At 40.4% G+C, this 12,938-nt stretch overlaps 1 protein-coding gene across 1 annotated transcript; it reads left to right on the forward strand.

Annotated features, from left to right (window-relative positions):
* The first annotated feature begins 1,259 nt into the window (after positions 1–1,259).
* Positions 1,260–9,115, forward strand: KRT28 (keratin 28). The gene is made up of 8 exons (XM_030808223.1): positions 1,260–1,913; positions 2,362–2,444; positions 2,969–3,125; positions 4,068–4,229; positions 4,311–4,436; positions 7,309–7,526; positions 8,144–8,199; positions 8,781–9,115. The coding sequence occupies exons 1-8, from the start codon at positions 1,398–1,400 to the stop codon at positions 8,921–8,923; spliced, it is 1,461 nt and encodes a 486-aa protein (XP_030664083.1). The 5' UTR covers positions 1,260–1,397; the 3' UTR covers positions 8,924–9,115.
* Positions 9,116–12,938: the final 3,823 nt, after the last annotated feature.

Below are 12,938 nucleotides of genomic sequence, written 5' to 3' on the forward strand. Positions count from 1 at the left end.
ACCTCATAAAGATGCCCAATGACTCACCCTCTGCCCTTTTCTTCAGTCCATCTGTCCCTCTGGTTTTACTTTCTTCTTGCTATATGATCATACAGTCAATCGCCTCAACTGTTTTCTCAAGAACACCAGAAACTTCTTTGCCACTGTTTCCTTCTTCTGGACCTGTCTTCAAATCCCAAAACCCACATCAGTCTGATCATCATCCTTTCTATTCCTGCACCAGGATTACTTCCAAATATGCAGTTGAACGTCATTACAAATGAGAGCTGGACCCTCCAATTTTCTTTTACTCATTGCTAGTCAAGTATTTTTCCAGTTCAGTATACATATTCTAAACAGTCATTCTTGCTATCAGTCACCTTCATCTGGAACATTCTGGCAATCCCTCAAATTCAGTTGGTCCAAACCTCAACTCAGTGTCTTCCTCCTCCTCTATTCCCCATCTCAGTGAATATTATGAGTTCCCAGAATATAAAATTAATTACCTAAGAGTTATCCCCAATTCTGCCTTATTCCCTACTCTCCAGATTCAATCACATTACCATATGCTCTCAAAGCCATCTTCTCTGCATCCCCACTGCCTTCATCCTTCTCACCTGGACCATTGTTCCAACCTTGTAATTGACCACCTTGTTTCATTTCAACCTGATCATGTTGCCCTCTGCTTTTTACTTAGGATTCATTACAAACTCTTTAGACCAGCACAGAAGGCTAACCATGATCCAGCCCCTGTCTGGACCTGACAGTAGATTTCTTAAAGATTGTAATCATGCATTTTTCACTTCTGCATTTAGTTAGCACTATGTCTTTCATTTTAGCACTTAGCATAGAGCACCAGACATCATAACCATGCTATTTTAAACAAAATAATAGGTCAATATTTGTATCATTGTCCAAGATAATAAATAGATGTTATAATCATGGTAAGAACAGAGATGTCACTAGCCTCTGTTTTCTAAATAACACATTTTTTTCTGGTGGAATAAAATATCTGTTTCTGTAGTTAGCAGTCCTTGATACCCCTCGGTGGTAATTGAGACCCTACTGTACCTCACAGAACTCTACCATAATCTTACTTAACTTTATAAAAAATTTGATAATACCTGGCGCCAGATAATGACAGTATATGCCTAGGGTCTAGATGAAAGGAAAGGATTACTCACTCAAAATTAGAAGTTAAATTAATAAACCTAATATAGAACAAACCCTATTACATTTAAGATAAGAAATAGCCCAAAGCAACACCTAGGGATGTTAGACATTAATTATTTTTAAAATCACCCAATTATACATAATTTTATGTTAATCTAAGTGATGCCATTTTTCTTTTGGCATATATAACTCAAATAGGAACGCCCCAATAAAGGTATATAAAAGCCCAAAGAAATCATCAGTGCATGATATTCTGTTCTCCTGGGACGTTACAGTTTTGCATAGACAAGGTGAACATTTCTCAAAACACCATGTCTCTCCGATTTTCTAATGGATCCAGGCATGTTTGCTTAAGTTCTGGAGCTGGCTCTGTCAGAGCCCCAAATGGAGGTGCAGGCTTTGCAGGCAGCAGTGCATGTGGCGGCTCTGTTGCTGGAAGTGAATTTTCCTGTGCCTTGGGAGGGGGCTTGGGCAGTGTTCCTGGTGGGAGCCATGCTGGTGGTGCCCTTGGAAATGCTGCTTGTATTGGCTTTGCTGGAAGCCAAGGGGGACTCCTCTCTGGAAATGAGAAGGTGACCATGCAAAATCTTAATGACCGCTTGGCATCCTACCTGGATAACGTGCGAGCTCTGGAGGAGGCAAATGCTGAATTAGAGAGAAAAATCAAAGGTTGGTATGAAAAATATGGACCCGGATCTTGCCGTGGACTTGATCATGACTATAGCAGATATCACCTAACAATTGAGGATCTTAAGAATAAGGTGAGAAATCACAGATTTGGAACTAACCCAAGTATTCAAAACTAAGAAATACCTAACAAAAGACATACAATAAGAAATGCTTCGTGACTGTTATCTGTAACTTGTATTTATTTATTTAGATAAACAGTTCTTCCTACTATTCAAAAATGGGCCCTTTGATTCATGAATTTTAATGTAGTTAAAATGTTATTAGTTCCATTGTTTATGTTGAAGTACATTCATAGACATATGAATAAAAAAGAATTGTAGTTCTAAAGTTAGGTGAATATATGAGAATAAATAAAACCATGTCTTTAATTTTTAAAAGTTAAACTTGAAATATTTTGATTATTACATAAGGAGGTGAGACTTTTATGCAAAAACTTGAGTAACCTTTTTCACTTCCTGAAATAATGAATCACATAAAAGCATACTTACTTGATGTGTCCTCTGTTTTGGTTTATTCTAGATTATCTCCTCCACTACTATTAATGCTAATGTCATTCTGCAGATTGATAATGCCAGATTGGCTGCTGATGATTTCAGGCTAAAGTAAGTGACAGAAAAAATCCTGCTCTAGAAGAAAGTTTCTATTTATTTAATTTGTTAAATAAAATTTCAATTTCATCCCAAGTAGAATGAACTATCACCTAAAAGATAAAAGGAAGCAAAGGATTTGTATTATAATGTTACAATCAACTTATACATAGTTATTATATTCCTGGGACAAAATATCAATATATTTCTCTGCCTGCTTAGAATACTGCCAAGCACAAAGTAGATGCTCAGTAAATCATTAGTCAACTAAGGAAAAACATTAACTAAAATAAAATTCCAAAATGGTGTATTTTTATTTAACTAGGTTATGCTATTGGAATTTGTGTGATGAAATAACTTCCAATTATCCTGTATAGAATTGAGTGGGGGTAATGGAGGAGGGCTTTCTTCGTATATTTTTGTGCTATTTAGAGTTCTAATTCGATTTCTAATTTTCAGTTTAAAGCAATTGGGATTGAATATTTCTGTTTCTTGAGGTAGTCTTACTGGCACTGAAATTCACTTAAACGCCCCCCAAGGTATGAAAATGAGCTCACCCTTCACCAAAACGTAGAGGCCGACATCAACGGATTACGGCGAGTCCTGGACGAGCTGACGCTCTGCAGGACCGACCAGGAGCTGCAATATGAGTCTCTGAGTGAGGAGATGACTTATCTCAAGAAGAACCACGAAGAGGTAGGAGAAGCTTTACCTGTAGTCCAATCACAATTCTGTACATTTTAAATACTGGGCAGGGGTTGGGTGTTAAAATCACAATAGTAATTCAGGTTCATTGTTATAATTTGCCAACGGATATAGACCGATTAGTCTAATAACACTACCTACTACCAGGGGATGTTAAAAGGCTTCAATGAGTTAATACATATCACATGCTCAGAACAGTGCCTGGCCTATAATAATCACTCAATAAATGACAGCGGTCATCCCTAGGATGAATGCCTATGAGGGCCAGGATTTCAGGATTTTTTCTACTGTTCTATTCCCATCCACCTGACATTTAGTCAGTAACTGTATGTTGAGTAACTCTCTGGTCTTTAAATCCCTTTCTCATTTAAAAGAATAAATTACTTCTCTTGGGGTGCTATGACTGTTTTTGGTGGTGGTGGTGATTTTAATTAACAGGTCCCTAATTTTTTTTGTTTGTTTTGTTTTGAGACAGAGTCTCGCTCTGTCGCCAGGCTGGAGTGCAGTGGCGCAATCTTGGCTCACTACAACCTCCACCTCCCAGGTTCAAGCAATTCTCCTGCCTCAGCCTCTGGAGTAGCTGGGACTACAGGCGCACACCACCACGCCTGGCTAATTTTTGTATTTTTAGTAGAGATGGGTTTTCGCCATGTTGGCCAGGCTGGTCTGGAGCTCTTGGCTTCAAGTGATCCGCCCCTCTCAGCCTCCCAAGTGCTGGGATTACAAGAGTGAGCCACCGCGCCAGGCCGACAGGTCACTAATTAAATAGATGATTGGCATGAATATGGACCGAATATGTCAATGAAAAAATGGTGTGCCATAAATTATACACCTGACCACAAACTTTGAGACACAAAATAACACATTTGAAAACTTCTCAGACTGAGTGTGAACCTGCAATGCCCCTAAAGCCACACTCTTGCTTCCCTCCAGGAGATGAAGGCTTTGCAGTGCGCGGCTGGGGGCAATGTGAACGTGGAGATGAACGCGGCCCCCGGGGTAGACCTCACGGTTTTGTTGAACAACATGCGAGCTGAGTACGAAGCCCTTGCAGAGCAGAACCGCAAGGACGCGGAAGCCTGGTTCAATGAGAAGGTGAGGTGGGCCCCGTCCCCCTGCTCACACCTCCAGGGCGGGTGGGGACTCCGTGTGACCCTTTTTCCCCCGGCCCTGCAGAGCGCCTCGCTGCAGCAGCAGATCTCCCACGATGCAGGCGCAGCCACTTCCGCCCGGAACCAGCTCACCGAGATGAGGCGCACCCTGCAGACCCTGGAGATCCAGCTGCAGTCCCTGATGGCCACGGTAGGTGACAGCGAAGGTCAGCCTGGATCCTGTGATTCTAGAAAGCCTCCAAGAAGCACTTCCCTCTGCCCTTCCTTCTTTTTTCCTATTATAGCTTTGCCTGCAAATACTTAGCAGAGAGAGTGGAGGAGAGCAGGAAAAACAGATGCATAGACACTCAAAAGAGAGCTTTTTCTTCCTCCTTGACATCACTGGGAGTTTCCTTCCTGGCTGATGCTTAGTGCTCATTTCATGAAAATAAACATTTCACATAGATCCTTTCTCAGGGTAATTCAGCTTAGGTCCGCAAAACAAACAGCAGCAATATTGCTCCACCAGAAAATTAGCCACAGGTCTATGATCAGGGGTGTGGGGCTAGTGTCACACAGGGCAGGGAGCCAGCATCACACCAGCGTCTCCTGATACTGATGAAGACATATTAGAAGCCACATATGGTTTCACCAGGCAGAGGAAGAGAGGGTACACACCTGAATGCCACATGGGTACTGTCAGGCTCTTCATCGCCACAGAGTCCAGGGCGGAGGTCAAATCCCCGAGGGCACACCTGGGAGCCAGGCCTTCAGCCACTTGGGCACATACCACCAGCTCCTGGCTTACTTCAAACGTCAGCATGGAGTCAACCCAGGATTAAAAATGGCTTGCCTTCTGGAGTGTGAGCTGGCAGTGCCCAAAAGGCTTGACTTTGAGAATTACGGCATGTACATGGCCTAAGGACTCCCTTCCTCATAAGAGGTTTCGTGCCCCCTGAGGACACCAGGTTGTAACACAAAGAAGAGAGCAGCTATTACCCAAGTGAGTGCAGTGAGCCAAGAAGGAAAAGATGACTCAAAACAATGGGAGATTCTTTTGATTTAGCCGCCCTCTAAAGGTGTGTGCTTTCTCCCTATATCGGATTTAGATGGGAGATTTGTTCTTACACTGACTGGCCCCTAACTTAACCAGGATGGCCCTCTGCTCCTGTCCCTCATCACTGCTGCTAGCAGGTACCCGAGACTCCCCGGCCACTGTGGGCTCCTGGAACCTTCCTTTCTTCTCCATTTCCCTTCTTCCCTGAACTAGATCCCTGAGGACTCTTCCTGCTGCAGGAGCTGTGTGAGTGAATCCTCCCTCTATTTCTGAGCTACGCTGATGGAAATACATTTTCGAGTCCCCGGACCAGAATTATGAGCATTTTCACATAGAAACAAGGATGTTATAAAGTAGTTAGAGTCTGTGCAGCCAGTGGTACTATAATTTGGGCTCATAGGATAATCCACACATAAAAAGCCCACTTAACACAGGACATAACTGAATTTTAGAATAATGGGAGCATAGTACCTAACTTACATCCCTGAGGCCCTGTTGTCTTATGATGAATTCTAAGCTCAATCTCCTAGAGTTAGAACACAAGTCATTTGTAAGTTGGGAGTTGTCTAAATACACAAATGTTCACGTTTGCTTCCTGTGATGTACAAACTTTCAAGTTCATCCTGTTCTCCTCCCTCTTTGACAAGCCAGCCTTCACAGTGGAAGACTGTGAAGTAGAGATGCTGTCCCCTCTGACTTATGAGTGTATTCGCAATCATAAAAAGGAATACCCTAGGAGGATGCATTACCAGGGAAATTAAAGTTTTGAGCTGCCAAGCACACACCTCACTGGCGTCTTGCTACCTGTTGCCTCACTCTCCGCATTACCATCCTGATCTCCTTCCACTTATGTGCTTCTGGAGAGCCCAGCACCCTCCATGTAACACGTCTGTTTGCCTAAGTCAGTAGCTCTAAGTCAGTGTTAGGTTCTCAGCCCCATTAGGCCCAATGTCTGCCTGTTATGACAAATCTTGTGTAATTCCCTCTTTGCGATGCTAGAATGAAGTCACTAGGTAATAGATTTAGAACTATACAAAATTATTTTTTAAAGTATAATACCATAAATGCAATAAAAAGGCAAGTATTTTAAGATAAAATGTATTTACTAGGTAAATACTTGGGCCTAACTACCCTAGAAAATGTAATGAAAGAGGCAGAACCTTGCATCTTCTCTTAATAAATCTTTCATTTTCAACCACGTAAGATCAGAAGTTCCTCCACACAAGAAAAGGAAAATGAAAGAGTGGAAGTTGGGGTGGACACTTGGATAATAACTAATATCAAGAGAAGTAATAATTGCCCAGACATATTTATCTATAATAAGGGAAAGAGGAAAATTACCTTAATTAAAGGAGGGAGCAGGTGCCAAGACAAATTACAGACTGTAGAAGTAGCAAAGAGGAAGTATGATATTCGTAAGAGTAGTGTCGAAATAATGACCTGTATTGTGTTATGAGATATAGCTCTTGCCTTGAAATCTCACATCTGTTAAGGCACTCATCCAATCTCAGTACCTTAATAAAAGACCTTTGATAGATGCTAGAAAATCAAGGGTGGATTAGAAAAAAAAAAAAAGCAGTAGCACAAAAGGCTGTGGAATGCTGGTGGAGTGGATCTGTGGGGACAGTAGCAGAGTAAGACAGAAACAACAGGTAACCCCGAAATAAATATATAATTTCAAAATACAAGTTTTCCCATATCGATTTTTTATTCTGCTGCCCTTAAAAGGTACTTTAATATACCAGTTGGTTTTAATAGAAATATGACCTATATATCGCCAATGTCCAGTGGAACATCAAAAGTCTTGTGGGAAAAGGGCCATTTATCCCACGTCAGGATCCCACGTCCATCATGCCTGGCCCTCACTTCAGAAATGCCAGCCTCCTTTCTTTCCCATTTGATTGTGACAAGCCTCACAAATTTCCATAACTGCCTAGGGAGCAATCCTGCCAGTTACTGAGAAACACTGTTCTACTAGTCCTCAGAGTGTTTTCATCCCTTGCCATGACTTTTTTAATGTCCTCAGAAACACTCCCTGGAGTGCTCCTTGACAGAGACCGAGAGCAACTACTGTGCACAGCTGGCGCAGATCCAGGCTCAGATCGGGGCCCTGGAGGAGCAGCTGCACCAGGTCAGAACCGAGACCGAGGGCCAGAAACTGGAGTATGAGCATCTCCTCGATGTCAAGGTCCACTTGGAAAAAGAAATTGAGACCTACTGCCGCCTGATAGATGGAGATGGAAAGTAAGTAAAGCCATTTGAAAATCCAGTTTTTACCTCATTTAAGCTACAAATGTGGGCTGCCCATTAGCCTTCCATACTTCCAAGCCTTTTCTTTTTCATTCCCACTGCAGAAAAGCATGTCCATCTCTTGCTTTTTCGGAAGAGAGTCATCTCTTCCAAATCGTGTACATCACAGTGCTCTCCTCTGCCTTAGATGACTGGAACTATTCCTGCGGCCATTGCTATCTGTTGTCCATGTTAATCACTGTGGGTTTCACTCCACCTCCCACAAGCAGGCTTTATCCTTCTTTCAGTACGTACCTAATATCACTACTGCCCTGAAATAAATGTACTCTGTACAAACCACCTGGATCCATATATGTGTATGTATGTCCTTAAGTTTTAAATTCTTGGGTGTAAAAAACAATCAAATGGAAACAAGATTTATTTATATTCCCTCTTTAGATAACATTTAATTACTTTCAGCTCCTACACATAGAAATCTTAAGAGTTTCCTCTATAGAAAACTAAGACCTGTTTTTGGCATACAAATTTCACTTGAGTTCATTGAGTCAATGAATATTTCTGAAGTGATAGTAAGCAGAAATATAAAAGAATAAACTATATTTCTTTTACAGTTCATGCTCCAAATCAAAGGGCTTTGGATCAGGAAGCCCTGGGAATTCATCTAAAGGTAATAAAATCTAGTTCTATATCTTTTCTCTCTTTTTTTTTTTTTTTTTTTGAGACAGAGTCTTGCTCTGTTGCCCAGGCTGGAATGCAGTGGTGCTATCTCGGCTCACTGCAACCTCCACCTCCTAGGTTCAAGTGATTCTCCTGCCTCAGCCTCTTGAGTAGCTGGGATTACAGGCACCCATCACCATGCCCAGCTAGTTTTTATATTTTTAATAGAGACGGAGTTTCACCATGTTGGCCAGGCTGGTCTCAAACTCCTGACCTCAGGTGATCTGCCCACCTAGGCCTCCCAAAGTGCTAGGATTACAGGCGTGAGCCCTCTAGTTCTATTTCTATCACAGCAATACTTTTACATTAATGGCAGTCATACACTACAACCATAGTCAATATTTAAGTAGTTTTAGCTAGACTGTTCTGAATGGGAAGTTTCAAGTGGCTAAAACTATCCCAAGCTATTATTATAAATATATACTTACTCCCTCAATCAAAAATATGCATAATACATTATATTGACCTAGCAGTGGAATTGTCATGTAATCTTTTTGGTTGAATATATGTATGTCTATGTTTTATTTCTAGATTTATCCAAAACCACACTGGTAAAGACAGTGGTTGAAGAGATAGATCAACGTGGTAAAGTTCTTTCATCAAGGATTCACTCCATTGAAGAAAAGACATCTAAAATGACCAACAGCAAGACAGAACAAAGGGTTCCTTTCTAGCTGTCATTTTAGAGAAGAGAATAATTTGGGAAAGGATCCTGTACAATTGCATTATTCTAAATATCAGAGAGAATATACACACTTTTTACTTTTAAAGATAAGTTACTTAGCAAAAATAGCTGTTTTCTTAGTTTTATAGGATATTGAGTGTGTTTCCAAAAAATAAAAAAGTTGATGTGCATTCATTTCCATTCACTGATGACTAATAAATAATTATTTGTGATTTTTTTCTATGTCTAATTCATAAAGAAACATTTGTGGAATACATTTTAATTGCCTTTCACTGTTGTTTTAAATAATAGTCAATACCGCCACAAGGCATTTGAATATTAAACATTCACTAGGCATAAACTTTAAATCACACCATGTCTATGTGGGCAAATGATCAAAAAATTCAGAAATTCTCCTGTGACTGAAAAGTCTCACCACTAGATGACGCATTCCTGGTACTTTACCAAAAGCCTCTCTCAAACTCTTCTTTCCACAATACCCAGGATACCATTCCTCATCTAAACAGGAAAATCTCCAAAAAAATCCACAGCAATATGGCTTGTGTTAGTGACACTTTTCCTAGAACAGGGGTCAGAAGCTTTTTTTGTGAAGGCCCAGATAGTAAATATTTTAGGCATGGCAGGCCATAAAGTCTCTAATTCAACTACAAACCTCAGCCATAGACAATAGATGAATGAATGAACATGACTGTGTTCCAATAAAACTTAATTTATTAATGCTGAAATTTGAATTGTAAATATTTTTACCTGTCATGGAATATTATTCTTTTTTTAACTTTTTTCAACCATTTGAAAATGTAAAACCATTCCTAGCTCACAGTCTGTACAAAAACACATGGCAGGCCAAATTTAACCCACCAACACCTGTTCTCGAACGTGAAGCCCCATGAGGTTGATGAACATCATGATTCTTGTGATTATGACTATTTATACCTTTCTGGATCAAAATGCATGGTAGGAATTCCCAACAAATATTAAAATTTCTAAAAGGAAAGCAGCTCCTTTATTTCTCCGGTACATGGCCTGATTCCAGTGAAAATCTCCAGCAAGAGAAGGAATTCTATATCACAATCCTCCAGTCACATGGGATTCAGAGAAGTGGTGAAGAATGAGATATTTACAAAATCTTTAGCCAAAAGCCATCAAATGAAGCAAATACTAGAAATCCACAGAGAAATAATTTCCAAATGTACAATATTCAGGGCCAGCTACATAATTTTCAGGACCTAGTGCCAAATGAAAACATGGGATTCCTTGTTCAACAATCAGGCAAAATGTATCACCCAAAGGCACTAAAATATCAAGCTGTTTCCTTGCATCTGCATTTATGTTTTCAACTTGTCCTGGATTTTGTTGTTTTGATTTGGGGTTTTCTATTGTTGTTGTCATCATTGTTGTTGTTGTTTTCTTTTTTCTTTTTTTTTTTTTGCAATTTAGTTTTGTTCTAAGTAAAGTATATTAGTCCATTCTCACACTGCTATAAAGAAACTACCTGAGACTGGGTAATTTATAAAGAAAAGAGGTTTAATTGACTCATAGTTCCACATGGCTGGGGAGGCCTCAGTAAACTTGCAGTCAAGGCAGAGGTGAAGGAAAGCAAAGACCTTCTTCACATAGCGGCAGGAAAGACAGAGAGTATGAGGGCACAGGAAAAACTACCGTTTATAAAACCATCAGATCTCGTGAGAATTCACACTATCTCAGAGAACACCAGGGGGAAACCACCCCCATAATCCAATCACTTCCCTCTCTCGACACATGGGGATTACAATTCAAGGTGAGATTTGGGTGGAGGCACAGAACCAAACCATATCATAAAGAAAAATTAAAGTTTTAGGTTATTGGCATATGTGTTACCATTCATTTTTATATTGTGCCATGCCAGTTTGAAATCCAAGCAAAAGAACATTTAACTTGTATACAGAATCCCCAAAATCACGACAATTCATAATTTGTAGCTCATACATGCATATGTATTTTGTTCCTACCAAAACAGTGGAAACACTGCACAAAACAAACTCAATTGTTTTTATTTCACTTCTGTATATACCCACCTTCTACCAGCATTCTCTACCTTTGGTTTACCAATGAATAAGAAGACTGAAAGGAAAAGGAACTATGGATTGTTTGATCTTTCTACGTCATCATTTTCCACTTATGCAGTTGGCAACACAGGCAAGCAGGAAAGCAGCAGAAAAAACTATATGATAGGCCGGGCGTGGTGGCTCACTCTTGTAATCTCAACACTTTGGGAGTCCAAGGCGGTTGGATCACCTGAGGTCAGGAGTTTGAGACCAGCCTGGCCAACAGGGAGAAACCCCATCTCTACTAAAAAATACAAAAATTAGCTGGGCTTGGTGGCACACACCTGTAATCCCAGCTACTCTGGAGGCTGAGGCACGAGAATCACTTGAACCCAGGAGGTGGCGGTTGCAGTGAGCCGAGATGGCACCACCGCACTCCAGCCTGGGTGACAGAGCAAGACTCTGTTTCAAAAACAAAAAAAGTGTATGATAGGGTTCCTTGGTCATTCATATTTTTTAGAAGACCAATGTCTTCTTTCTATACTCAGAGAGCAAGTTCTGGTTTGAATGGAAAGCCTGGCTTCTTGGGTTTGATAGAAATTGGGATTACTCAGTCATAGACACAATATACTTACCTTGTACTTGCTTTGGGTTTTGTTAGACCCTGCACCTTGTGGATCCAGCAGAATGTTGGGGACACGGGTATACGCCCCTGAGACAGTAAGGCGCACCTGCAGGCAAACATATCTGGCATACTTCTATGTTCACTTGTATGCCCCCATGGTCCCATCAGAATTCACTAACAAGAGACAGATTAAAAGATGAAGTTCTGTTACCATCTTGAAACTCAGATTTTCAAGACGGTAACGGGACAGCATTAATCCAAATGTGGGGCCTTTCTGAACATGAGACCTTGTGCAACAGCACACACAGGCTTTATGCCTATGATGCCAGACCTGCTTATCAGGTATGCTCATGACACATTGATTTTTTTTTTAACTGTCTTCATGGTGGCCTGCTTTCCAAGGCAAGGCCCATTACAGCACAGAAAGTGCACACTACACTTTGTGGTGAGGGGACTGTTGACTTCAAAGGACAACTATAAATTCACCACTTCTTGCTGAAAAAAATAAACCAGAATTCACTGTGTATCTATCTATTCAGCAAAGGAATGGGAGTAAAATTAAATTCTGGATAAGTTTCCTTTAAGTTCTATTGAGGCCACAGGATGGAAGGAAACATCCTGTCCTCAGGCTTTTGGGTCTTAAATCTGTCCTTCCTTCCTTGGCGTATAAAAACAGACTATGGCCTTTGGTTCACTGATTTTCCTTTGCTGGGTGGAATTCTAGGGCTCCTGAGTTCTTTACACATCCTGCTAATGATGACCTGTTCTTCTCCAATCCTTGAAGCTTCACCCTGCTTTTTGCTGAAGTGGGTTTCTACACTGAAAGTACTTCCCAAAAATCAGTCTCCATCTGAAGGAAAAGGAATGCAACCACTGTACTCGAGTGATTGTTAAAGCAAAAACTACACGCTGCTATTCCTTCTTTTAACAAAAACCCAAGATCTGTGGGAGCTTTTTGCAAGGGAAATAAATTGCCACTTGTTACTGGGCGTAGCAAATGTTTTGACATTTCTATTTTTCTTTCAATTTTTGTCATCATATAGGAATATAAAATTCACTGTCATATTTATAAAAATTTCCATCCTAAGTTCTGAGTTTTACAACTGCTGGGACCCACGTTTTCTTCTAGTACTTTTAAGGTGATCATGTGGTTTCTGTCATCGGACACTTTTATCTGCTCCATATCATATTGAGTCATTCTCATTTCTGGTAAATAACTTCCTTGGGATATTTTCTGCTATTTAATATATTATTGAATTACATTTGCTAATATTTTATTTAAGATTATTTCCAGAATACGTCTTTCTTCTGGGGACTGATTTCCCCTAAATTTCTCATTTTCTGTGATTGTACTT

Source organism: Nomascus leucogenys, unplaced genomic scaffold, assembly GCF_006542625.1.
Source record: "Nomascus leucogenys isolate Asia unplaced genomic scaffold, Asia_NLE_v1 Super-Scaffold_285, whole genome shotgun sequence".
Lineage (NCBI taxonomy): Eukaryota > Metazoa > Chordata > Mammalia > Primates > Hylobatidae > Nomascus > Nomascus leucogenys.

Bases quoted from the DNA above. Each gene is read 5' to 3' on its own strand.
- KRT28 (XM_030808223.1), top strand. From the start codon at position 1,398: ATGATATTCTGTTCTCCTGGGACGTTACAGTTTTGCATAGACAAGGTG. The intron at 2,445-2,968 runs GTAAGTGACAGA...ACGCCCCCCAAG, and splicing joins GCTGATGATTTCAGGCTAAA to GTATGAAAATGAGCTCACCC. The intron at 8,200-8,780 runs GTAATAAAATCT...TTTTATTTCTAG, and splicing joins CCCTGGGAATTCATCTAAAG to ATTTATCCAAAACCACACTG.